This window comes from Oryctolagus cuniculus, chromosome 5, assembly GCF_051225735.1.
Source record: "Oryctolagus cuniculus isolate XC-2025 breed Fujian yellow rabbit chromosome 5, ASM5122573v1, whole genome shotgun sequence".
Classification (NCBI taxonomy): Eukaryota; Metazoa; Chordata; class Mammalia; order Lagomorpha; family Leporidae; genus Oryctolagus; species Oryctolagus cuniculus.
The window spans coordinates 98,916,190-98,944,075 of NC_142871.1; the positions used below are offsets into that span (position 1 = coordinate 98,916,190).

Here is a 27,886-nt window from a genome sequence, read left to right on the forward strand (position 1 = left end):
CAACTGGGACTAGAACCGGCACCCATATGGGATGACAGAGCCACAGGCAGAAGATTAACCAAGTGAGCCACGGCGCCAGCCCAGATCTTCTCTTTCAGTATTTCAATATCATACCCCTGTACCAACTCAACCCCAGATTCTCTCCTAAGGTAGAATTAACTACAAACCATTTGTTGCTCTGTTAATTATTATTTCATTTACACATGCTTTTTTTTCAGTCTAATTCATTTAAAGGAATACTGCTGTAGCAATTTTTACAGGAACAGAAAATTTCAGGGCTAGTGGTGCCGTGGGTTAATCCGCTGTCTGCAGAGCTGGCATTCCATATTCTATCACAGTCCGGCATTACCACTGTTTGCTGATGCTCAACTCCATATCCCTTCTTCAGATGGCCTGCTCTAGGACAAGGAATTCTCTCTCTTCTTAAAAAATATTTATTTATTTGAAAGGCAGAGTTACAGAGGGAAGGAGAGAGATTTCCCATCATTGGTTCATCCCCCAAATGGCCGCAACAGCCAGGACTAGGCCAGGCTGAAGCCAGGAACCAGGAGCTTCTTGTGGGTCTCATGTGGGTATAGGGGCCCAAGCACTTGGGCCACCTTCTACTGCTTACCCAGGTCACCAGTAGGGAGCCAGATGGGAAGTAGAGCAGCCAGGAATTGAACCAGTGCCCATATGGGATGCTGGCATTACAGGCTGTGGCTTTAATCCACTGAGCCACAGCACTGGCCCCAGGAATTCTCTCACTACAAATAATAGGTCATTGTTGTCATATTCTAGTAGATGAATTAGGTCAACTCATTACCAAGATAAGCAACAATGGAACCATAGGATTCTAAAACAATGTTAGGCCCGCACCACAGTTCACTAGGCTAATCCTCTGCCTGTGGCGCCAGCACATTGGGTTCTAGTCCCAGTTGGATTCTGTCCCGGTTGCTCCTCTTCCAGTCCAGCTCTCTGCTGTAGCCCGGGAGTGCAGTGGAGGATGGCCCAGGTCCTTGGGCACTACACCCGCATGGGAGACCAGGAGAAGCACCTGGCTTCTGGCTTCGGATCAGTGCAGTGCTCCGCCTGCAACGCACTGGCCATAGCGGCCACTTGGGGGGTGGTGAACCAAAGGAAAGGAAGACCTTTGTCACTGTCTCTCTCTCTCTCACTGTCTAACTCTGCATGTCAAAAACAACAACAATGTTTATAAGATTTTGAGCTATTCTCAAGTCTAAACTTCGAGACCAGCTTTGAATCAAGTCTAAGCCTCAGAACATAGACCTCTGGGACACAAAGAACAAATTAGCACACTTCAGCAGAACCTGTAAGAGACTTCTGAGCTATCTAAATACATCAATGTGCTTCTCTGTAATCTTTATGTATCCCTGAAATACCTGTTCAGAGGCTGGTTCAACTTATAGAACACAGCACTCATGCAGAGAGGAATATCTCCCATGCACTGGATTACTCCCCAAATGTCCAAAACAACTGGGGCTGGGTCAGGCCAAAGTCAGGAACTGGGAACTCAATCTTGGTCTCCCACACAAGTGCCAGAGACTCAACTATTTGAGGCACCATCTGCTGCTTCCCAGGGTGCACACAAATATGAATGGGGAGGAGAGCTGGAACCTGAGCCCAGGCACTCTGACCTGGGATGCAGGCATTCCAAGTGGCATCTTTTTTTTTTTTTTGACACGCAGAGTGGGCAGTGAGAGAGAGACAGAGAGAAAGGTCTTCCTTTGCCGTTGGTTCACCCTCCAATGGCCGCCACGGCTGGCGCGCTGTGGCCAGCACATCACGCTGATCCAAAGCCAGGAGCCAGATGCTTCTCCTGGTCTCCCATGCGGGTGCAGAGCCCAAGGACTTGGGCCATCCTCCACTGCACTCCCGGGCCACAGCAGAGAGCTGGCCTGGAAGAGGGGCAACTGGAACAGAATCCGGCACCCTGACCGGGACTAGAATCCGGTGTGCCAGCGCCGCAGGCAGAGGATTAGCCTAGTGAGCCGCAGCGCCAGCCCCAAGTGGCATTTAACTGCTATACCAAATACATTCTCTGGCTCTTTTTGATAGGCAGACTTAGACAGTGAGACAGACAGAGAGAAAGGTCTTCCTTTCCGTTGGTTCACTCCCCAAATAGCTGCTACAGCCAACACACTGCGCCGATCCGAAGCCAGGAGCCAGGTGCTTCCTCCTGGTCTCCCATGTGGGTGCAGGGCCTAAGCACTTGGGCCATCCTCCACTGTCCTCCCGGGCCACAGCAGAGAGCTGGACTGGAAAAGGAGCAACCGGGACAGAATCTGGCACCCCAACCCGGACTATATCCCAGGGTACCGGCACCACAGGCGGAGGATTAGCCAAGTGAGCCGTGGCGCTGGCCTATTTCCTAGCTCTCTTAAATTTAAACAAGCAGGGGCAGTGCTGTGGTATAGAAGACAAAGCCTCTGCCTGGAGGGGGTGCCAGTTCGAATCCCAGCCGCTCCACTTCCGATCCTTGGGCCCCTGCACCCCCGTGGAAGACACATTAGAAGCTCCTAGCTTTGGCTTAGCCCAGCCCCAACTGTTGTGGTCATTGGGAGAGTGAACCAGCGGACAGAAGACATCTCTCTCTCTATCTCTCCTCCTCTCTATCTCTGCCTTTGAAATAAAAAATAAATCTCAAAAAAAAATTAACTTAAATAAGCAAGGACAGAGCTGGAGACTGAGTAAATTATAAACTGTTCACACTACTGCCATTTTTCCAGCCACATACCTGGTAAACAGTTATATACCCAGCAGTAGTCTGAATGTTGGTGTCTCTCCCCAAATTTGTATGTTAGAACCTAATCCCCAAAATGACAGTATTAAGAAGTAGTGCCTTTAGGTGATTGAATCATAAATAAGTGAAAATAAGGTGATAAATATTAGACCATAATAAATACCAATTTAAAATTTCAATTACAATAATGATAATAACCCTGGTAACATAAAAGCAAAATAGAAATATGTCAGATTGCTAATTAAGGAAGGAGCACTTAAAAAGGCTAGAGAATAGGGGCTGGCATGGTGGTGTAGCGGGTAAAGCCGCCACCTGCAGTGCTGGCATCCCAAATGGGCACCCGTTCGAGTCCCGGCTGCTCCACTTCTAATCCAGCTCTCTGCTATGGCCTGGGAAAGCAGCAGAAGATGGCCCAAGTCCTTGGGCCCCTGCACCCACGTGGGAGATCCAGAAGAAGCTCCTGGCTCCTGGCTTCAGACCATCGCAGCCAGCCATTGTGGCCAACTGGAGAGTGAACTAGCGGATGGAAGAGCTCTCTCTCTCTCTCTCTACCTCTCCCTTTCTCTGTGTAAATCTTTCAATTAAATAAATAAATCTTGAAAAAAAAAAAAAAAGACTAGAGAATAAAATGAGCATATATTTAAGGCCACAAAAACTATCACAAGAAAAATGGAAGCTAAAAAGGGAGGATAAAATATACCAGAGCCATAGCTGCTAGAAAAATGCCAACAATGTGCACAGTATGCTTCTCAGCAACAAAACTGTAGATCTGGGGTAGGCACTTAGCATGGTAGGTATGGTACCTGTACAGCAAGTGCAGCAGAGTGCTTAGGTTCAAGTTCCTGTTCTGCCTCAATTCCAGCTTCCTGCTAACATGCACTCTGAGGCAGCAGGTGATGGTTCAAGTGGCTGAGTCCCTGCCACCCATGTGGGAGACTGTGCTGGCTTCAGCCTGGGCCAGACCTGGATGCTGCAGGTATTTGGGGAATGAACCCAGCAAATGGGAGATCCCTGTCCCTTTGTCTTTCAAATAAATTAAATAAATAAGTAAATAAATTATAGATTTATACCCTTTGACATCCTCTCCTACCTTAATTAGTTTACATCTTTAAAAAATTTTTATTTATTTACTTTTTATTTTTTTTGACAGGCAGAGTGGATAGTGAGGGAGAGAGATGGAGAGAAAGGTCTTCCTTTTGCCATTGGTTCACCCTCCAATGGCCGCCGCGGCTGGTGTGCTGCGGCTGGCGCACCGCGCTGATCCAAAGGCAGGAGCCAGGTGCTTCTCCTGGTCTCCCATGGGGTGCAGGGCCCAAGCACTTGGGCCATCCTCCACTGCACTCCCGGGCCACAGCAGAGGGCTGGCCTGGAAGAGGGGCAACCGGGACAGAATCCGGCGCCCCGACCGGGACTAGAACCCGGTGTGCCGGCGCCGCAAGGCGGAGGAGTAGCCTAGTGAGCCGCGGCGCTGGCCATATTTACTTTCATTTTCTTAAAAGACAATGAGACATACACACACAAAACAAACACGCACACACAAGCTGAAGCTAGGAACTTGGAATTCCATCTGGGTCTTGCATGTTGGCAGGGTTCCAAGCATTTAAGCCATCATTGGTTGCCTCCCAAGTTGCATCAGCAGCAAGCTGGATCAGAACTGGAATAGCTGGAACTGAAACCAGCACCCCAATATAGGATGTGGACATCGTAAGCAGCAACTTAACCTGCTGCACCAGTTTTCAGTCTATAATGGGTAAAATCAATGGTGAAATATACAGATTTTTAATTATGCAAAGTCATTAGGAATATATCTCAAGAGCAAAAATGTTTTATATTAATGTCCTTTAGACCCAGAGTCAATATAACTAGAATAATGAAAACAAGGACAAAACAATCTAAAATGCAGCAAGGAAGTCTTCACGTGAGTCAGAATTCATAAATACTCTACTGTGTTTAAAGGGTTTCCTTTGTTGTAGCTCATGACAATGAGACCACACTCATTGCTCGAAGCCTAGAACACAGATAACTGTATTTCTAGGTTTGGGCTTCCTAAATCTTAGGAATGGGAGCTGCAGAGAAACTATATAAAAAATAAAAATTACTTAGATTATATATAAATGATGACTGAGATTTGCAGTTTTATACAAATACCGAACACCATGGTATAATGGCAGAAATTTTTAAAGTAAACTTAGCTTCTAATATTAATCAGTTTTCAAATGCTTTGCAAGTAATTTAAAGACTGTAGCTCTTTTTCCTAAAAGTTCAGTGTTAGAATATACATATATATATAATTTTTTTTAAATTTGAGGTTGAGCATCATGTTCCCTCAAATTTGCTTTTAAGACTTATTTATGTGGTACAGTGTAACAATTCAATACACATAGTCATATACATGACCAATCAGGTTAATTTGCATTTCTATCTACTTACTTTTCTTTTGATCAACACACAACAATTGCACATATCTACGGAGTACAACGTGACATTTCAACAAGTGTATGCACTATGTACTGATCAAACCAAAGTAAGCAACATTTCTCTCTTCCTGATATCACTCACTCTATGCATGGAGCCTTGGAACTCCTCTCCTCTATCCACTCATAAAATCATACATATTTTTAATACTCAAGAAGTAGATGAGTTACATCTAAAAGATTCTGAAAAGGAGCTAAAATAAAATTTCGTTCATTTAAAATGTTTATGTAGGGGCTGGAGTTGCAGTGTAGCAGGCGAAGCTGCCACGTGAGACTCCGGAATCCTATACCAGTTCATGTTCTGACAGCTGCACTTCCAATCCAGCTCTCTGCTAGCAACCTGGGAAAAGCAGCAGAAGATGGCCCAAGTACTTGGGCCTCTGCCACTCACGTGGGAGACCCAGCTGAAGCTCCTGACTCCTAGCTTCAGCCTGGCCCAGCCATGGCCACTGCAGACATCTGGGGAGTGAACCAGCAGATGGATGATCTCTCTCCCTTTCTCTCTGTAACTCTTTCAAATAAATAAATAAATCTTTAAAAATAAAATAAAATGTGGGACCAGTGCCATGGTGCCATAGGTTAATCCTCCGCCTGTGGCACCAGCATCTCATATGAGCACCAGTTTTAGTCTCGGCTGCTCCTCTTCCCATCCAGCTCTCTACTATGGCCTGGGAAAGCAGTAGAAGATGGTCCAAGTCCTTGGGCCCCTGCACTCGCATGGGAGACCAGGAAGAAGCACTCGGCTCCTGGCTTTGGATCGGTGCAGCTCCAGCCACTGCGGCCAGTCGGCAAGTGAACCAATGGACAGAAGAGCTTTCTCTCCGTCTCTCCCTCTCACTGTCTGTAACTCTACCTCTCAAATAAATGAATTAAATCTTAATAAAAATATATAAAATGTTTAGGTAAAGAATCTATAGGTACCGTCTCTCTGGAATCACATTTTTTGGGTTAAAAAGTGAGAAAGGTGGCCAGCGCCGTGGTTCAATAGGCTAATCCTCCGCCTTGCGGCGCTGGCACACCAGGTTCTAGTCCCAGTCGGGGCACTGGATTCTGTCCCGGTTGCCCCTCTTCCAGGCCAGCTTTCTGCTATGACCCGGGAGTGCAGTGGAGGATGGCCCAAGTGCTTGGGCCCTGCACCCGCATGGGAGACCAGGAGAAACACCTGGCTCCTGCCTTTGGATCAGCGCGGTGCTCTGGCTGCAGTGCGCCAGCCGCGACGGCCATTGGAGGGTGAACCAATGGCAAAAGGAAGACCTTTCTCTCCATCTCTCTCTCACTGTCCACTCTGTCAAAAAAAAAAAAAAAAAAAAAAAGTGAGAAAGGTAAAGTGCATACCTCACAGGATGACTTTTAGTAATACTTATAGAAGCCTCTGGGATTAATTGTTTCCATTTATAGCTTGAAAATTCAATGGATTTCAATACAGAGATGCCCTCCTCTAGAGAAGACTTCATCCAACAAGCTCTTTCATATCGCTGTTGGGACACACAGCCAGCTTCCTCATACCCTAGGACAGAGAGAGAGGATAAAATGAGAAGTTTCTTTTTTTTTTTTCTTTTAAAGAAATTTATGGGGTTGGGGCTGATGTTGTGGCACAGTGGGTTAGGCTGCTGCTTGCAATGCAGGCATCCCATATGTGCACTGGTTCAAGTACTGGCTGCTCTGCTTCTGATCCAGCTCCCTACTAAGGCACCCATGAAAGCAGAAGGTGGTGCTTGGGCCCATGTACCCATATGGGAGATCCTGATGAAGCTCCTGGCTCCGGGCTTTGTTCCGGTTCAGCCCCAGCCATTGTGGGCATTTGGGGAGTGAACCAGCAAATGGAAGAGCTCTTTCTCTCTTTGTCTCTGCCCGTCTCTCTTAACTCTACCTTTCAAGTAAATAAACAATAAATCTTAAAAAAAAAAATCAAGAATTATTTACTTGAAAGGTGAAATGACAGAGAGAGAGGGAGAGACAGAGAACTCTTCCATTCACTGGTTCACTTCCCAAATGCCCACAACGGCTGGGGCTTGTGGGTATCCCAAGTTGCAGCTTAACCCACCACACCATAACATTCACCCTCAGAGAGGTTTCAAAGAGGAGTAAACTAGGTTTCAGGGCTCAATGAGTGTTACCTCGGAACGTGAGTCGGCTGTCGGCATTATCAGGGCGCAATGACAGACGGAACTCCACTCTGCTGGTAAACATGCGGTATGGTTCACTAGTGCCCAGCGTGGTGAGGTCATCAATCAAAACTCCAATGTAGCCTTCTGTTCGGCTGACGACAAAGGGAGGCTTGCGGCTGACTCGAAGACTGGCATTGATTCCGGCTATCACACCCTACAAGAGGACTGAAATGTTTAAAAGGCCATTACGAACTGAACAAAGAGCTATCCTATTCAGAACACTACCTGGGAAGAACAGCACAGGGCAAGAAGGAAACAGGCACTGCCCATGAGGAATATAACAGAGGTGGGAAATGTGACCTACAATTCAGAAACAGAATATGGGCCACATACATCAGCATGCTATGATTCACTGTTCCAGAAATACCTAGTATTCCAGATAAGCCTGGAGGCTTTTTTAAAAAATCCACATGTGAGACTTTTCTAGCTTTTTCATACCTATTAACATAAATTAAAATAAATTAACATAATTTCCCATTTATAAAAACAATATAATTCTTAATAAAATTATGTCAAAAGAACTTTTCTTTTTTAAATTTCAGAAGCAACATAATAAATATAATCAAAATACAATACTAGATCTATGATTTTGGGAGTAATAAAGTCACAGGTGTTTTTAAAATCCTATTATATACAATGGCCACCCCCACATGTCCTGAAACAGCAGTTTTCTATTAGAGTTACCAGTTGTACCTCAGATCTATGTTGTTTACATAACATATTAAAAGACAGAATACCAGCCAAGCAGACCCTTTCAGTTTACAGTAACATTGGAACAGCCCTTACCTGAGCTGCCGCTTCCTCGTAACCAGTGGTGCCATTTATCTGTCCCGCAAAGAAGAGCCGCTGAACCAGATGAGTCTCGAGGGAAGGACTGATCTGACGGGGATCTAAGTAATCATACTGAACACCGTAGCCTGACCAAAGAATAAAGAACATGAAATGAGTAAAACGGAGCTGGATTTGCCTCTAGGAAGAGATACAAAGATTACTATCAAATGCCCTTCAAGGCCGGCGCCACGGCTCACTAGGCTAATCCTTTGCCTACGGTGCCGGCACACCAGGTTCTAGTCCCGGTCAAAGCGTTGGATTCTATCCCGGTTGCTCCTCGTCCAGTCCAGATCTCTACTGTGGCCCGGGAGTACAGTGGAGGATGGTCCAAGTGCTTGGGCCCTGCACCCGCATGGGAGACCAGGAGAAGCACCTGGCTCCCTGGCTTTGGATCAGTGCAGTGCGCCGGCCGCAGCACGCCGGCCGCAGTGGCCATTGGAGGGTGAACCAACGGCAAGGGAAGACCTTTCTCCCTGTCTCTCTCTCACTGCTGTCCACTCTGCCTGTTAACAAAAAATGCCCTTCAAAAGCAAAAAAGATTTTAAATGTACTTATGTTGGGCTTCATCTTCTGCGACTCTAAGCAACCACACTAACTGTAGCCAAACCCTCCTCACTGACAGCTAAGGCCATGCTGAGCTTACACTGAAGGGCAGTTGTGACGCTCTTTACCTGGCTGAATCATTTTAGCTTTCTCCAAGCCTCTGATGCACGCAATCATTTTCTCTTGTAATTCAGCTGGTAGCGTCACAGATAAGCCTTGGGGGTAGATAAGATCAGAATCCAATCCTTCAGGTTCCAGCCAAACCTGATGCAGGCGATTGGGAAAACGCAAAACCTTTGATTCAATGGAGGGACAGTATCTGTAATAGGACATTAAAAATTTTTTTTATGACATTAAAATTTTAAAAACCGAAGTGAACAAAAGAGAGTTTGCATCATTCCTTAAAATAACTGAGCACTAATTAATAGCTTGTCCTTACCGAGGCCCTCTGGTAGTTTCTTTAACGTGACTATTAAGGTGAAGGTTCTCAAGGACAATTTCATCCACTTTAGGATTCGTGTGAGTCATGTAACATGGCAGCTGATCTTCTGGCTAAAGAAACAGTAACCAGATATAAGCTTGTTTTGCTTCCCTACTAATCTGCCACTTCCTCAAATAAATTCCACACAATATGTGCTAACTTTCTAGACAGTAAATCCACGCATAATGCCCAGTATAGCTTATAAGCCATTCTTGTCAAAAATCAACAACCCCAAAGATTTCCTAAATATAAGCAACCTCTAGGTCTAACTTACAGAGTACAGGAAACAGGTAGAGAAATACGGTACAACAGCAACACAGCCAGACAAAACTAGACTACAGATATTCTAGAGGCAAAGGCCTCAATTTTTTTTTTTTGACAGGCAGAGTGGACAGTGAGAGAGAGAGACAGAGAGAAAAGTCTTCCTTTGCCATTGGTTCACCATCCAATGGCCACCGCGGCCGGTGCGCTGCGGCCGGCGCACCGCGCTGATCCGAAGGCAGGAGCCAGGTGCTTTTCCTGGTCTCCCACGGGGTGCAGGGCCCAAGCACTTGGGCCATCCTCCACTGCACTCCTGGGCCACAGCTGAGAGCTGGCCTGGAAGAGGGGCAACTAGGACAAAATCCGGTGCCCCGACCAGGACTAGAACCCGGTGTGTTGGTGCTGCAAGGCGGAGGATTAGCCTACTGAGCCGCGGCGCCGGCCCCAACTTTTTCAATATATAAATATTAAAAAGAAAAAAATGGAAGGTTACTATTACAAAACATATTCTCCAATGCAATGTGTGGACTTTATTTGGTTCCTGGTTCAAATAAAACAACTTTAAAAAATGTTTTTCAGACAATTATGGGCAACTAAACACTAAATATAGATGCTAAGAAATTATGGGGGCTGGCGCTGTGAAGTAGTGGGTAATGCCACTGCCTGCAGTGCTGGCATCCCACATAGGCACCAATCTGAGTCCCCACTGCTTCACTTGTGATCCAGGCCTCTGCTATGGTCTGGAAAGGCAGTGGAAGATGGCCCAAGTCCTTGGGCCCCTGCACCCACATGGGAGACCCAGAAGAAGATCCTGGCTCCTGGCTTCGGATCAGCGTAGCTCAGACGTTGAGGCCAATTGGGGAGTGAACCAGCAGATGGAAGACCTCTCTCTTTCTCTCTGTCTCTGCCTCTCTCTAACTCTGCCTTTCAAATAAAATAAATAAATCTTAAAAAAATTGTATTTTATTAGGTGTGATAATGGCATTTTTTTCTTAAAGTTCATAGCTAATAAAGATAACCATCCAAGTATTAATAAGGGAAATATGTGATGTCTGGGGTTGTTCCTTTAAACTCAGCATAAAAAAGCATTCAGGAAAAAAGAGGAAATAAGGATGCCAAAATGCTACTTGATGAAACTGGGTGATGGACATATAGCTTAATTATATTATTCCCCTGCTTTGTGAAGACCTGGAAATTTACAATAAAAACTTAAAATTAAACAATAAAAAAGTATCATCATAATTTGCATTTTATCGAAGCAAAGAATAAAATAGAGCAGTTGGAGCCACTCATCAGGATAACACCAGAAACTAGAAAAAAAAATGTTATTAATCCTCTGTCCTAAACACACAATATACATTCTTTCTTTTCTTTTCTTTTTTTTTTTTTTTGACAGAAAGAGTTAGACAATGAGAGAGACAGAGAGAAAGGTCTTCCTTCCGTTGGTTCACCTCCCATATGGCTACTATGGCCGGCGTGCTGCGCCGATCCGAAGCCAGGAGCCAGCTGCTTCCTCCTGGTCTCCCATGCAGGTGCAGGGCCCAAGCACTTGGGCCATCCTTCACTGCCTTCCCCAGCCACAGCAGAGAGCTGGACTGGAAGAGGGGCAACCAGGACAGAATCGGCGCCCCGACCGGGACTAGAACCCAGAGTACCGGCGCTGCAGGAGGAGGATTAGCCTAGTGAGCGGCAGCGCCAGCCCCATTAATTCTTTAATTTAAAAAATATGTGATGGAAAGTCAAGATACTATAGCAAAAAATGTTCTACATGAAGGATCTCTGTGAGTGAGACCCCACAAAAAGAAGTGGCCATCAAAGAAGGAGGTACTTTGAAGGAAGGAGAGAACTTCCACTTTGTTTTTGGCCTTGTCTAAATACTAACGGAGTTTGTGGATTCAAAAGGATTCCATAGCCTAGGCAGCTCATGTCAAGAGCCTCGGGTGATCACTGACATCACGCATAAAGAGTGTTAATTGTTAAATTAACAAGAGTCACTGTGCACTAACTTCCCATGCAGAACCTCTGTTCTCAAAGATTTGTATTATAATTATGTCTAAGTGCTCACAAAAGATGTATCATTCTTGGGTGCTTCTTTAAAGTTAATTAACTTTCTAAAAAAAGAAAGGGAAATTAATTTCAAGATGCAATGACCTTGAACAGCCCTTGTCTTGACTGTTGAAGAACAGGTTTATTTTTTTTCAGTGCAAATTGTTGAACTCTTTACTTAGTATAGAGTTGGTTTTCTGTGTATAAAGTTAATTAAAAATTATCTTAGTGGAGAATCGGACTGGGAATGGGAGAGGGAAGAGGAGGTGTGGGTACAGTGGGAAGAATCACTGTACTTCCTAAAGTTGCACTTATGAAATGCATGAAGCTTGTATTCCTTAAATAAAAGGTTTCTTTGGGGAAAATAAAATAAAAATATGGTCTGAAATATTTAGAGGTAAAGGCTCATGATCTCTGCAAGTATCTGTATTTCCATCTGTAAATGATTACACAGAGAGAAATATAAAATATTAATTACAGGTGACTTCCAATTGTTTTTAGGAATTTGCTATAATACTTTCACAACTTTTCTGTAAAATTGTTTTTTAAAAGTTTAATTTACAAAATAAGTAAAATTATTTGTGGGGTAATAATCAATTAGCCAAGTTAGCTAATCCTTTTAAACATCATTTCTTTGTACTCTAAACTATAGTAAAGTGAGTTATTGCCACAAAAGGAAAGAAAAAGAAATGACTAGGCTACCTCCTGCTGTGAAGAGCCAATAGTTATTCTAGGTGTTCATAAACTACCTTACCTTAATCCACACCGTCTCATTGATAAAGCTGAACGGTTTGGGCGGATCATCTGGTGTCTGCTTGTTTAGAATGCTGAAATTAATGGACTCTTTGGCAATTCGGGGTGGAGTCCCAGTCTTCAACCTTCCCACTGCAAACCCCAACTTCTCCAGAGTCTGAGCCAACCCTATGGAAGGCTGATCTCCTAAACGTCCTGCTGGATGCATCTCCAATCCAATCACAACTGTGCCTCTTAGAAATGTCCCAGTAGTCAGAATCACACTGTCCGCATATACTGTGCTTCCATCCACTAAATAAAAAAGCAAAATCATTTTCTGTTACCACAGGTCAAAGTGGAATGTGACTAGTTTTCATTAAAGCCACAAAAAAACTGTCAGTCCTTTTTTTTTTTTTTTAGAAGCAGAAAGACAACTCAAATCCACTAGCTCATTCTCCAAATGCCTGTAATGACTGGGGCTAGACCAGGCTGAGGCTGGAGCCAGGAACACATTCTAGTCTCCGAAACGAGTGGCAGGAAGCCAATTAGCAGAGCCATCACTACGGCCTCCCAGGCTCTGGACTGGCAGGAAGCTGGGGTCAGGAGCCAGAATTGAGAATCGAGCCCAGGCACCCTGAAGTGAAACACAGGAATCTTAACTGCTGGGCTAAATTGTGGGGAGCAACTGGGAGCAACTCGGACTAGACTAAGTTACTGGAATTAAGACTTATTCTATGCATCTGCTCTCCCACAATATGGCGCTGGGAGAGGAGGAAACAGCTTCTACACAGCTGCCTCCAGTTCAACCAATAAGCTGTAGGACCTGCTCCTGATTGGAGGAGAGCAGCGTACTCGGCGTGTGGGTAGCAGAGTTGGGATTGGTGGAAGAGGACTATAAAGGAGGAGAGAGACAACATGCACCAGAAACACCTGAGGAACATCTGAGCAGCCCCCGAGAGAACCAGCCGGCAGTGTGCCGCTCCCCCGCGGAAGTGGGGAAAGTGGCAGGGGGAACCGCCCTTCCACGGAGGTGGAAGGGACGGTAGCCAACCAGGGAAGAACCAGCAGCAAACCCGGGGAAGGCCGAGCAGACAAAAGAACAGCGCAGGATTCAGTGTCGTTCCTCTGCGAAGAGGGGGAGCGACATAATGGTGCCGTGACTCGGATATGAAGCCTAGGCAGGGTCTTGTGTCGTTCCTCCATGAAGAGGGGGAGCGACACTAAATGTCTGTTCCCAAGTCTCTAGAAACTTTGGAAAGAATTAAAAAAAAAAAAAAAAAAATTGTTCTTCTTTTCAAGCTTACTGACAAACAGATATGTGTGTATATATGTGTGTGTGTGTATATATATATAATATATATTGGGCTGGCGCCACGGCTCACTAGGCTAATCCTCCACCTTGCGGTGCCGGCACACCGGGTTCTAGTCCTGGTCGGGGCGCCGGATTCTGTCCCGGTTGCCCTTCTTCCAGGCCAGCTCTCTGCTGTGGCACAGGCAGTGCAGTGGAGGATGGCCCAAGTGCTTGGGCCCTGCACCCCATGGGAGACCAGGATGAGTACCTGGCTCCTGCCTTCGGATCAGCGCGGTGCGCCGGCCGCAGCGCACCGGCCGTGGCGGCCATTGGAGGTTGAACTAACGATATCTCCCTTCAGACACGGAGTTTTAGCTATCTCCCCTTTACCGAGTCAGTTAATGTTCTTCCAACAACTTTGTATCTCCCAAAAATATACTAGAGTACTTCAAAAAGTTCATGTGACACTGGCATCCCATGTTGGAGCACCGTTCTAGCTGCTCTGCTTTCTGTCTCACTTCCTGCTAATGTGCCTAGGAAGGCTGAGGAAGATGGCCCAAGTTGTCACCTAAATTGCCACCTACATGGGAAACCCAGATGGAATTCCAGGCTTCTGGCTTTGACAGGCCAAAGCAGTTGCAACCATTTGGGGAGTATACCAATGGATGGAAGATCTCTGTCTCTCTCTGTTGCTCTACCTTTCAAATAAATAAATCTTTTAACAAGGGTGGAGGGGGGGAGTCTTCAAAAAGTTCATGAAAGATGCACATTAAGAAAAAACTGCTGGCCGGCGCCGCAGCTCACTAGGCTAATCCTCCACCTTGCGGCCAGCTTCACTGACGGCATGGTCAGGACGTGGGACCTGCGCAGTTGGAGCATGGTCAGGGACCTCCCCGGCCCCCAAACTGCACCAACAGCATCGCGGTCAGAGACCAGCAGGTGTGGGCGGGCGGCCTGGACGCGTGCCTGCGCTGCTGGGACCTGCGTGCCGCGGGGCCACCCCTGCAGTACCTGCTGGAGTCCCAGATCATGAGCCTGGCCCACTGCCCCCAGGAAGACTGGCTGCTGCTGGACCTGGCGAACGGGCAGCAGTGGCTGCGGCGGCCCGACGGCAGCCAGGCACGCATGGCTGGGCACAAGGACAGCGCCATCCTAGCGCTCAGGTTCTCAGCCTTTGGCCACTGGTGGGTGAGCGTGGGCACGGACGACCTGGTCAGCATCTACGCGATGCCCCTGGGCGCCAAGGTGTTCCAGGTGCCCGAGGCCACCGCCATCTTGTGCTGCGACGTGTCCAGCGACAGCCACCTGGTCGTTACGGGTGCCGGGGACTGTGCCTCCGTGTACCGGGTCACCTACTGAGGCCCCGCGTCCGTCCATCGTCTCCTGAGACGGGCCGGGGGTGGGGGGAGGTAGTGGGAGGGGTCTCGTCGGCACCGCGTGGGGTTCACAGCCTCTGGGCTCTGTCCATGGAATAAAGCACTCGGCAAAGCAAAAAAAAAAAAAAAAAAAAAAGAGAGAATGAACTAATTTGCCCTACAAAGCAACATTAAATGGAGAATTGAGAAAGAGAACTGAGAAATGCAGGAATGAATATTGGGGCTAAAATAAAATAAACAGGTGAAGCTAATATATTAAGGTTTTATCCCTAGAAAGTTTTATCGTACAGAATAATGGAGGTTTATTCTTCAGATAATAGGGTATTACCATTTAATGGATAGGGAATTTCAACTTGAGATGATGAAAAAGATGGATAGTAGTGCTGGTTGTATGGCATTGTGAACAGACTAAACAAACAACATTGATTTGTACACTTTTAAATGATCAAAATGGTAAGCTTTTTAATAATGTATGCATATTTTTTAATATATACTTTACCACATTAAAAAAAATTAGAAGGATAGTGCTGTGGCACAGCAAGAAAAGCTGCTTCCTACAATGCTAGCATCCAAAATGGGCCCTTGTTAAAGTTCCGGCTGCTCTAGTTCTGATCCAGCTCCCTGCTACATGCCTGAGAAAGCAGTGGAAGATGGTCCAAGTACATGGGCCCCTGCCACCCATGAGGGAGATCCAAATGAAGCTCCTAGTTCCTGGTTTCAGCTCAGCCCAGTCCCAGCTGTTGTAGCCACTTGGGTAGTGAACTAGCAGATGGAAGATCTCTCTCTCTGTCATTCCCTCACTCTGTAACTCTGCTTTTCAAATAAATAAATCAATCTTTAAAAAAAATTATAGTTATATCTATAACAACAGGGCAAAAAATAGCAAAAAATTAGCACTGGGGCCAGTGCTGTGGCATAGGTTACGCCTCCGCCTATGGCACCAGCATCCCATATGGGTGCTGGTTCAAGTCCCGGCTGTTTTACTTCCAATCCGGCTCCCTGCTGGTGGCCTGCAAAAGTAATGGAAGATGGTTTAAGTGCTTGGGGCCCTGCACCCTTGTGGGAGGCCCAGAAGAAGTTCCTGGCTCCTGGCTTCAGATTGGCCCAGCTCCAGTCATTGCAGCCATTTGGGGAGCGAACTAGTGGATGGAAGACCTCTCTCTGTCTCTGTCTCTCTCTCTAACACTGCCTCTCAAATAAATAAATAAATAAATAAAAGCATTTAGGAATTCCTCAAAAAAGGCCAGTTCAATTATTGATCACCACTCTAGTCAGGCTAGCAATAAAATTAACTATGTACATAAAAATCTTCCACTTAGTGCCTCAGTGTCTCATTTAAAACCTTGAACAAACAACCAATGTTCCCCAGGCATTTGAAGAAAGCTATGTACATGAAAGAGAGCATCCGGGAAGGGAGAAAAGTTGCAGAAATAGAGCACGGAAAAACAACAGAAGGTGAGGCTGGCGCTGTGGCACAGTGGGTTAACACCCTTGCCTGAAGAGCTGACATCCTATATGGGTGCCGGTTCGAGACCCGGCTGCTCTACTTCCAATCCAGCTCTCTGCTTTGGCCTGGGAAAGCAGTGGAAGATGGCCCAAGTCCTTGGGACCCTGCAACCACGTGGGAGACCTGGAGGAAGCTCTTGGCTCCTGGCTTTGGATCGGTGCCAATTGGGGAATGAACCATCGTATGGAAGACCTCTCTCTCTCTCACTCTCTATCTGCCTCTCCTCTCTCTGTGTAACTCTTTCAAATAAATAAATCTCAAAAAAACAAACAAACAAACAAACAAAAAAAAAAAACAACCAATAGAAGGAAATACCCTGGGGCTGGCGCTGTGGCTCACTTGGCTAATCCTCCGCCTGCGGCGCCGGTATCCCATATGGGCACCGGGTTCTAGTCCCAGTTGCTCCTCTTCCAGTGCAGCTCTCTGCTGTGGCCCAGGAGGGCAGTGGAGAATGGCCCAAGTGCTTGGGCGCCTGCACCCGCATGGGAGACCAGGAGGATTGGCACAGTGCCGGCCATGGTGGCCATTTGGGGAGTGAACCAGTGGAAGGAAGACCTTTCTCTCTCTCTCACTGTCTATAACTCTACCTGTCAAATAAATAAATAAAAAAGAAAGAAAGAAAGAAAGAAAGACCCCACAAGAGGAGGACATGGCTTTCTAGATCTAAAAGGAACATCTAGTACTCCACCACAATGAAAATGAACAAAGAGTACTCCGAAGAACACCATTCTATCTTTTACAACACCAGAGGCAAATACAAGATTCTAAAGCTTTCAAAGAAAAGAGACATACAAAAAATAATTACAGCATTGAGCTAACCAAAAGCAACACAGCTAGAAGACAGTGAAGCAGGACTATCAAGATTCTAAGGGAGAAAAAAAAAAAAAAAGAAAGATAACAAACAAAAAAAAACATAAAAAAAAGAAAAAAGAAAAAAATAAGAAAACAACAACAACAAAAAAGGCAAAAAAAAGAGAAAAACAAACAAAATATTCTAAGGGAAACAGATTTAACCCAGAATTCTATATTCAGCCCCAAATTAAGAGCCAAGTCTGGAGCCGGCGCCGCGGCTCACTAGGCTAATCCTCCGCCTAGCGGCGCCGGCACACCGGGTTCTAGTCCCGGTTGGGGCGCCGGATTCTGTCCCGGTTGCCCCTCTTCCAGGCCAGCTCTCTGCTGTGGCACAGGGAGTGCAGTGGAGGATGGCCCAGGTGCTTGGGCCCTGCACCCCATGGGAGACCAGGAAAAGCACCTGGCTCCTGGCTCCTGCCATTGGATCAGCGCGGTGCGCCGGCCGCAGCGCGCCAGCCGCGGCGGCCATTGGAGGGTGAACCAAAGGCAAAAGGAAGACCTTTCTCTCTGTCTCTCTCTCTCACTGTCCACTCTGCCTGTCAAAAAAAAAAAAAGAGCCAAGTCTGGGGCTGGCATTGTGGTACAATGTGTTAAGCTGCTGCCTGTGATGCCGGCATCCCATATGAACACCAGTTTGAATCCCAGCTGTTCCACTTCTATTCCAGGTCCCTTCTCATGGCTTGTGAAAAGCAGTGGAAGATGGTCCAAGTATTTGGGCCCTTGCCACCCATGTGGGAGATCCAGATGAAGCTCCTGGCTCCTGGCTTTGGCCTGGCCTGGCCCTGGCTGTTGCGGCCATCTGCGGAGTGAACAAGCAAATAGAAGACCTCTCTCTTTCTGTCTTCCTCCTCTGACTGTAACTCTTTCAAATAATCTTTTTTTTTTTAAAGATTTATTTATTTGAAAGACAGAGTTAGAGAGAGAGAGAGAGACAGAAAGAGCGATCTTTCACCTACTGGCTTACTCCACAAATGGCTGCAATGCCCAGAGATGGGCCAATCTGAAGTCAGGAGCCAGGAACTTCATCCAAGTCTCCCACATGGGTGCAGGAGCCCAGGTACTTGGGCCATCCTTTGCTACTTTCCCAGGCACATCACAAGGGAGCTGGATCAGGAGTGGAGCAGATGGGACTTGAACCAGCATTAATGGGATCCCAGTGCTGTAGGCGGAAGCTTTATCCACTACACCACAGTGCTGACCCCTCAAATAAATAGATCAAATAAACAGATCTTAAAAAAAAAGAAAAAGATAGAATTGAGAGATTATTTGATATCTATTAAGAAAATGATATTGGCAGATATTTCTGATTAAAAAGAAAGGTGGGCAGGTACACAGAAACTAAGCAAATAAAAAATAAATCAGCCCAAAACAAAAACATATATGAAAGAAACATAATAATGTAAATACATTTTTTTAAAGATTTATTTTACTTATTTGAAAGAGTTATATAGAGAGAAAAGAGACAAAGAGAGATCTTCCATCCATCGGTTCACTCCCTAGACGGTTACAACGGCCGGGGTTGCACCAGGCTAAAGCCAAGTTAGGAGCCAGGAGCTTCATCCAGGTCTCCCACATGGGTGCAGGGGCCCAAGGACTTGGGCCACCTTCTGCTGTTTTCCCAGACACATTAGCAGGGAGCTGGATTGGAAGCAGAGCAGCTGGGACTTGAACTGGTACATATATGGGATGCTGCATCACAGTACTGGCCCCTAGAATGTACATGCTATTAATCAAAAATTGTGCCAGCGCCACGGCTCAATAGGCTAATCCTCCACCTAGCGGTGCCGGCACACCGGGTTCTAGTCCCGGTCAGGGCGCCGGATTCTGTCCCAGTTGCCCCCCTTCCAGGCCAGCTCTCTGCTATGGCCAGGGAGTGCAATGGAGGATGGCCCAAGTGCTTGGGCCCTGCACCCCATGAAAGACCAGGAGAAGCACCTGGCTCCTGCCTTCGGATCAGCACGGTGTGCCGTCCGCAGCGGCCGTTGGAGGGTGAACCAACGGAAAAGGAATACCTTTCTCTCTGTTTCTCTTTCTCACTGTCCACTCTTTCTGTATTAAAAAAAAAAAAAAAAGAGGTAATATCTAAGACTGATAATTCGATAATTCTTAAAAAGATTTATTATTGATATATTTATTTCAGATCTAGTTTCCTGCTAATATATCCTGGGAGGAAGTGGATTATGGATATAGTACTTGGGTCCTGCCACCCGCATTGAGTTCCTGGCTCCTAACTTCAGCAGGGCATCTGAGAATGAACCAGCAAGATGGGAGTTATCTCATCATTCTCTCTCTTGCTCTGCTTTTAAAGTAAATAAAAATAAATAAACTTTTTTTTAAAGTCCTACACTAAGATTAGATAATTGATGAGCCCAGAATTTGTCTGTGCTTTATGATGGTCAGAATGAAAAGAAAAGCATGATTACTTATATAGATTTCCTAACTCAGACAAAGAAAACACAGTAATTTTCTGGAACAAGAAAAAACATATCCACACTTTGCTCTAACATCACACGAAGTTTGATAATTACCACCAGTACATACCCAAAACAACACCGCTGACACGGCACTTCCCAGGGTGCTCAGGCTCTGGTTCCGACAGAATAAGGTCTTCTACTGCTCCCTCCTGAACTGTGAGCAGTGGCGTGTTCAGGATTTCTTTCTGTCAAAAGAGGATGCCAATTGAAGCACAGCAGTTAAACAACTCCACCAATCTCTCCGGTTCTCATGCCCTATTCTTACCTGCATGTTCTGTTTATACAGTTTCCTATCGATTTGAGCTCTCAGACCCCACACAGCTGGCCCCTTTCGCCGGTTTAATACTTTGTAATGTACACCAGACTGGTCACAGATGCGAGAACACAGACCATCCAAGGCATCAACTTCTCTCATTAAATGCCCCTTTCCAATGCCACCAAAGGAGGGATTACAGGACATCTGACCTAAACAGAACAGACATAAACAAAATGAATATATGAGCACCTTGCAAATAGTGGGTGTTTAATATGAAAATATTTAACTAGAATCATCTCATATTACAAAATGACAGGAAACTTGAAACATATACTACAAAGAAAATTCCAAAGTATCAATGGGATACAGGAGTTGTCCAGGGCATCCTGAAGACAAATCACCACCTGAATTCCTGTCTATGGCATTGCCACCTTGAACGCGCCAGTTCTTGTCTGAATTTCCTTTTGAATATTTTCCTTGATGTGTATTTTTTACTGTTTCGTTTGGCTTTTACTTTAAAATGTAGAATTCCTGAGCTGGCGCCGCAGCTCACTAGGCTAATCCTCCACCTTGCGGCGCCGGCACCCCGGGTTCTAGTCCCGGTTGCCCCTCTTCCAGGCCAGCTCTCTGCTGTGGCCAGGGAGTGCAGTGGAGGATGGCCCAGGTGCTTGGGCCCTGCACCCCATGGGAGACCAGGAAAAGCACCTGGCTCCTGGCTCCTGCCATCGGATCAGTGCGGTGCGCCGGCCGCGGCGGCCATTGGAGGGTGAACCAACGGCAAAGGAAGACCTTTCTCTGTCTCCTGTCTCTCACTGTCCACTCTGTCTATCAAAAAAAAAAAAAAAAAAAAGTACAATTCTTACCTCATGAACCCTCCCTAAATCAAGCACACTTTTTTTTTTTTTTTTTTTTTTAAAGAGAGTAGGAGGTGGGATGGTTTGGGGGTGGGAGGGCAGGTATGGGGGGAAGAAGTGCTATAACCCAAAAGTTGTTCTTATGAAATTTATATTTATTAAATAAAAGCTTTCTATAAAAAAGAAGGTGGGGGGGGCCGGCACCGTGGCTCACTTGGTTAATCCTCTGCCAGCGGCACCGGCATCCCATGTGGGCACTGGGTTCTAGTCCTGGTTGCTCCTCTTCCAGTCCAGCTCTCTCTGTGGTCCAGGAAGGCAATGGAGCCCTCAAGAATGCTTTTAAGCCGGCGCCGTGGCTCAATAGGCTAATCCTCCACCTTGCGGCGCCAGCACACCGGGTTCTAGTCCCGGTCGGGGCGCCGGATTCTGTCCCGGTTGCCCCTCTTCCAGGCCAGCTCTCTGCTATGGCCAGGGAGTGCAGTGGAGGATGGCCCAGGTGCTTGGGCCCTGCACCCCATGGGAGACCAGGAAAAGCACCTGGCTCCTGGCTCCTGCCATCGGATCAGCGCGGTGCGCCGGCTGCAGCGGCGGCCATTGGAGGGTGAACCAACGGCAAAGGAAGACCTTTCTCTCTGTCTCTCTCTCTCACTGTCCACTCTGCCTGTCAAAAAAAAAAAAAAAAAGAATGCTTTTAAAAAGTCCCTGGAGCTGGTGCTGCAGCCGTTGCAGCCATTTGGGGAGTGAGTCAGCAGATGGAAGGCCTCTCTCTCTCTGCCTCTCTGTAATTCTACCTTTTTTTTTTTTTTTTTTTTAAGATTTATTTTTTTATTTATTTGAAAGAGTTATAGAGAGAGGTAAAGACAGAGAGAGGTCTTCCATCAGCTCGTTCACTCCCCAGATGGCCGCAACAGCCAGAGCTGCACTGATCTGGAACCAGGAGGCAGGAGCTTCTTCTGGGTCTCCCATGTGGGTGCAGGGACCCAAGGACTTGGACCATCTTCTACTGCTTTCCCAGGCCATAGCAGAGGGCTAGATCGGAAGAAGAGCGGCTGGGGCTAGAACCGGCACCCATATGGGATGTTGCACTTCAGGTCAGGGCTTTAACCTGCTGTACCACAGCGCCGGCTCCCCACCTTTCAAATGAATAAATAAATCTGAACAACAACAAAAATAGGGGCCGTTGCCGTGGCTCACTTGGTTAATCCTCCACCTGTGGTGCCGGCATCCCATGTGGGCACCAGGTTCTAGTCCCAGCTGCTCCTCTTCCAGTCCAGCTCTCTGCTGTGGCCCCTGAAGGCAGTGGAGGATGGCCCAAGGGATTGGGTGCCTGCACCCACGTGGAAGACCAGGAAGAAGCACCTGGCTCTTAGCTTCAGATTGGTGCAGCTCTGTCCATTGCAGTCATTTGGAGAGTGAACCAATGGAAGGAAGACCTTTCTCTCTGTTTCTCTCTCACTGTCTGTAACTCTACCTGTCAAATAAATTTAAAAAGAAAAGTACTAAATGAAATTTAAAAACAACAACAACATAAGGTCCTTTGGCACTCATTCTTTGCTACAATCATGTCTTTCACAAGTGCCATTTGCTATTTTCCTTTCACTCTTATTTTATACAAATAAATTATAAATTTCTTGAAAGTCAAAGCTGTTTTATACCTTGCTTTTAATTTTACCCAGTCTTATTTGGAGACTAAACTCATATGTTACCGCAAATATTTTTAAAATTTATTTGAAAGACAGAGAGGCAAAGAGACAGGCAGTGGAGATCTACTGTCTGTTGATTCACTCTGCGAAGGCCTTCAACAGCTAGGGCTGGCTGGACTAGGTCTACCCAGGTCTCCCATGTGATTGGCAGGGACCTAATCCCTGAGCAATCCATCACCTGCTGCCTCCCAGGATGCACATTAGAAGGAAGCTGGAATCAGAGGCAGAGCCAGGACTTGAACCTAGACACTCTGGTGTGAGATGAAGCTGTCTCAAGAGGCATCTTAACTGCTGTGCCAAGGACCCAGCACTACCTCAAGGTTTTTATGGCGAAGTGGGAAGTTGTGCCAACATCGGCACATCTACCTCAGCCACTATTAAGCCCTCCAAAAGTCATTATGGTCTCCACAGGGAAGCTGAATAGTGCTGTAACCATGAGTATGGAGTGTGTGATTATGAGGAGTGAATGAAAGAGATTTGGCTCAATTTCTAAATCTACTACTTACTAACACTGTGGTTTTAGCAAGTTACCTTTCTTTCAGTTTTCCTACTATAAAAACAGAGTTAACAGCTGTAGATTTTCCCCTTCCTTTTGAAATGGAATAATAATTTTATTTAAGTAAACACTCCCATAACTCAGTTTTGGGATACGCCTTTCATTGGTATAAAGTAATCCCTGTAATCCTGTGCCTACTTGCCAGTGTCTGGTTTAATGGCAGTAAGTCAAGAGGGGAGAGCTGTGAAGGGTCTCAAGGAGAGGGTGGCTTGTTTGTTTTAGAGAGATTCAAGGTGGGGTGGAAAACACTCTTGGTTAAAAGCTGAAATCTCTGGATGTGACAACCGGAACTAAAGTAGACATCTTGCAACCATAAGCACAGCTAGCCTGAAGACAAGCTAAGAGTGGCATAATAAAGAGAGTGCAGGAATTCGAATCCTTGGGCATTGTGAGGCTGCTGAATCAGCTACCCTTACTGCTGATCTACCTGCAAATTTGTTTTTAGATAACAGGTATTATCTCACTTTTTATTAAATCAGTAGAATAAGAATTTTCTGTTACTGCAAAGTGAGATGATATGCATACAGCACTTAATACAGTGTCCGTTGCAGAGTACACAATAATTAATATTTACTAGCAATTATCTTAATGTATTTCTCAGGTCATTGTAAAATATTCTCTGCCTAAAATCCTTCATTTTTTTTAAAAAAATCACATAATTTCAAAAATTTTTTTTAATCCTCCAGAAGGTGATCGCTGTGATCATACTGCATTTCTACTTAAAATCCTTTTTTCTTTAAATTTGAAAGTCATCTTTCTTCAGAAAGGCTTCACAAAATCCCGATAAAAACAACGGTCGTTTTAATAAACGATGATTGATAATGCCAATTCACTCTTCATCTGACAAGATAGTAGGAGACAGATGCTACAAAGAACTAGGTAGCTACGATCGAATACTCTTGATGTTTCTCCCTTTCTAGGTGCCACCACCAACTCCCTACAACTAACTGCTGCCAACAGCCACAAAATCTTGGGTCCACGGAATAGACTGATCCAGAACTAACAGCTCATGCCCGCCTGATCCCTACGAGACACAGATCTGAGCTAAAAACACCACAGGGGCTGGACTCTCACCAGTCCTCAGGGAGGGAAGAAGTCGCCCACATCAGGCACCGGACAAGGGAAAGCGGGCATCTTGGCAGCCCGCGTCTTAGGCCAACCTCCACACCACCCGCTCTCCTCACCGATCGTATCCACGCGGTGCGTGAGGAGCAGAGTGCGGGAGCCGCACCGAGCGGCGGCGGCGGCTGCCTCGGTCCCAGCATGTCCTCCGCCGATGACTACCACGTCGAAGTGCGGAGTCCGGGGCGCCGCACTGTCGGCGCTAAACTGAGCCCACGGAAGGTGTTGTTTGGCGAGGGAAGCCGCTACCCAGCGGCCACAGCCACGGAGGGAGAGCATTCTGGAAGCAAGCTAGAGACTAACTTAGAGCCTGACATGAGCGAGTGGCCGAGCGTCTACACGAGAGAGAAGCCGCAGGGCGCAGCCATCTTGTCTGATGTCACGGCGTAGCGCGTCTACGTCCAGCGTCCCCGCTGATTGGCTGTGCAGTGCGACTTTGCAGGCAAAAGGAGGCTGAGAATGGGGCAGGCAGCCCGGGCTGCGTGTACTTTTTCTCGGGTTTGACGCAGCCTGTATTGGTTACCTTATAGCCGTGAACTGTGGGCAACTGCTAAAGGGCATCCTTTGTCCTTCCCCCGGCGTCCCGACCTTAATTGTCCGTTGGCTACCCACGAACAAAGAATTGGATGACTGCCTCATTAGGTGGTTTGAATTTTGTAGTGCACAATTACGTGGACTTGTGTCTGTAAAAACTAGAGTCTGAAAATAGGAATGGATTCCAAAGGAATTCAGATTTATTTGTGAAAGAAAGTTTCAGGGCCGGCGCTGTGGTGCAGCGGGTTAATGCCCTGGCCTGAAGCGCCGGCATCCCAGATGGGCGCCAGTTCTAGTGCCGGCTGCTCCACTTCCAATCCAGCTCTCTGCTATGGCCTGGGAAAGCAGTAGAAGATGGCCCAAGTCTTAGGACCCTGCACCCTCTTGGGAGATCTGGAAGAAGCTCTTGGCTCCTGGCTCCAGATCGGCGCAGCTCCGGCCGTTGCGGCCAATTGGGTAGTGAACCACTGGATGGAAGACCTCTCTCTCTCTCTCTCTGCCTCTCCTTCTCTCTGTGTAACTCTGGCTTTCAAATATATAAATAAATCTTAAAAAAAAAAAAGGAAGAAAGTTTAATGATGGTTAATTAGGGGAAGTGGATGATTCAAGGTTAAGTATCCAGCTTTTTGGAATTGATATCTTGTGGATCATTTTCATTGCTATGATTATTAAAATTACAAAATACATAATCTTATTTTAGTACCCTAGTACCAGTGCCGTGGCTCACTTGGTTAATCCTCCGCCTGCAGTGCCAGCATCCCATATGGGTGGGTGCCCGGTTCTAGTCCCGGTTGCTCCTCTTCCAGTCCAGCTCTCTGCTGTGGCCCAGAAGGGCAGTGCAGGATGACCCGGATGCTTGGGACCCGCATGGGAGACCCGGTGAAGGCACCTGGCTTCTGGCTTTGGATTGGTGCAGCCCTGGCCGTGGTGGCCATTTGGGGAGTAAACCAATGGAAGGAAGACCTTTCTCTCTCTGTCCCTCTCTCTCACTGTCTATAACTCTACCTGTCAAAACAAAACAAAACAAAAAAAAACCTGCTAGGTCAAACACCCTCTCCTGTGATATCCTTTCTATAAATATAAATACTACGGTTAAGGGTGTCTCAAATGTTTAAATTTTAATAGATTGATAAATTTTTTTCCAAAACCTGTCAGGTTGCACTAACAGTCTATAAAATTATTTCCCCATAGTAGCCAGCATTAATTTTAACTAAGCTTTAAATATGAACATATTGTCCATATTTTAATTAAAATACCATAATACAAATGTTGTTGTATAATCTACTTTTTTTTAAAAAAAGATTTATTTATTTATTTATTTGAAAGGTGGAGTTAAGAGAGGTAGAGGCAGAGAGAGGTCTTCCATCTGCTGGTTTACTTCCCAGATGGCCATAAAAGCAAAAGCTGCACCGATCTGAAGCCAGGAGCCAGGAGCTTCTTTGGGGTCTCCCACCTGGGTGCAAGGGCACAAAATCTTGGGCCATCTTCCACTGCTTTCCCAGGCCATAGGAGAGAGCTGGAAGTGGAGCATCCAGGACTTGAACTAGCGCCCATATGGAATGCCGGCACTGCAGGCGATGGTTTTACCCACTAAGCCACAGCACTGGCCTCCAATCTACTCTTTCATATAACACTTTAGCACGGATATTTTTCTATGCCAATATATACAAACTTAGATCATTTCCAAGACCACAAAATATACTATTTATCCATTTTTAAGCTTATAACTTGAGCCTTTAATTAGAAATCATATATTTTACATTTGAAAGCTATTCATCAATCCCTTTACCTGATGTGTTTTCAGCTGAGACCCTGCTCTTTGTAATAGAGACCTTAATCCAAAGAAGGGGTATTTAGGCATAGTTTAGGTAAATGACTAAGTGAATTTCTACTGTAAAAGGAGACAGCACTTCTTTCTGTTGAAGTTAGCATTTTACCTTTTGTGTTGGGGTTCCTAAGATGGTCCTCAGATTTGATGATTATCTGGAAAAACACACTCCAGAAAAGCAATTACATTTGTGTTGATGGTTTGTTAGAGTGAAAGGACACAGATTAAAATCAGGAAAGGCAAAAAGTGTGTTGGGTAGAGTCCAGGAGAGACCAGACATGAAATTCTAGTTGTCTCTGCCCGTGTTGGACTACAGGCAGAACTTAGTTTTCCTATGAATGATATATGGTAATATGAACAAACTGTGAACAGGTAGGGGAGCTTACCTAAGCCTTGGTATCCAGGGCTTCAGCCCCCTCAAAGGGCAAACTGAAAAACTCACCAAATATTACGTTGTGAGAATAAACTATCATGCATGGTGTAGTTATATATAGAATATATATGTGCAGTTTAGGCAGAATATTTCAAGTACTTTGAGGTTTTTCTCCCAGGAGCCAGGCAAGGCCCAGGCCTTTCTTTGAAATGTGCAGCATATGAACACCCTAAGCCTGCTGAGTTAGACCTTTACTCTTTTTATGAGTTAAGGAAATCATCACTGGTCATATGTTAGACTGCTTTATATTGTAAATCTTTTTTTTTTTTTTTGACAGGCAGAGTGGACAGTGAGAGAGAGAGATAGAGAGAAAGGTCTTCCTTTTGCCGTTGGTTCACCCTCCAATGGCCGCCACGGCTGGTGCGCTGCGGCCGGCGCACCGCGCTGATCCAAAGGCAGAAGCCAGGTGCTTCTCCTGGTCTCCCATGGGGTGCAGGGCCCAAGCACTTGGGCCATCCTCCACTGCCTTCCCTGGCACAGCAGAGAGCTGGCCTGGAAGAGGGGCAACCAGGACAGAATCCGGCGCCCCAACCGGGACTAGAACCTGGTGTGCCAGTGCCGCTAGGTGGAGGATTAGCCTATTGCGCCGTGGCGCCGGCCATATTGTAAATCTTTACCTCAGTCTTTATGTTAAGAGACAATCTATCAAAATTGCAGAACAGCTGGCAATAAAGTCTCAAGGTCCCTGAGTTGTAAGGTCCCTTGTAATTATAAACTATAGAAAAGAGAAATAAGATAAAAAAGAATGAAGTATATGTTACCAATAAATATGTGGGCCTTACAAATAATAGCTTTAGAAAATAACTCTAAGTGTCAATGAT

General features: G+C 46.1%; 1 protein-coding gene across 4 annotated transcripts in view; it reads right to left on the reverse strand.

The window, feature by feature from the left end:
* The window catches only part of MTO1 (mitochondrial tRNA translation optimization 1), a 35,652-nt gene extending 10,959 nt beyond the window's left edge, over window positions 1-24,693 (reverse strand). The window contains exons 1-9 of one of the 4 annotated variants that reach the window (XR_016233369.1): window positions 24,333-24,693; window positions 20,045-20,244; window positions 19,847-19,964; window positions 12,302-12,591; window positions 9,199-9,311; window positions 8,888-9,078; window positions 8,172-8,302; window positions 7,335-7,550; window positions 6,553-6,724 (exon numbers count right to left, since the gene is read on the reverse strand). Coding sequence is in view for 2 of the 4 variants with exons in the window: in NM_001171292.1 (NP_001164763.1) it covers window positions 6,553-6,724; window positions 7,335-7,539; window positions 8,172-8,302; window positions 8,888-9,078; window positions 9,199-9,311; window positions 12,302-12,591; window positions 19,847-19,964; window positions 20,045-20,244; window positions 24,333-24,549 (1,637 nt within the window). In the remaining 2 variants the exon portion in view is untranslated. Of the gene's footprint in view, window positions 1-6,552; window positions 6,725-7,334; window positions 7,551-8,171; window positions 8,303-8,887; window positions 9,079-9,198; window positions 9,312-12,301; window positions 12,592-19,846; window positions 19,965-20,044; window positions 20,245-24,222 lie in introns of all 4 variants that reach the window. The other 3 variants (XR_016233370.1, XM_051854155.2, NM_001171292.1) reach the window with 3 other exon arrangements.
* Window positions 24,694-27,886: the final 3,193 nt, after the last annotated feature.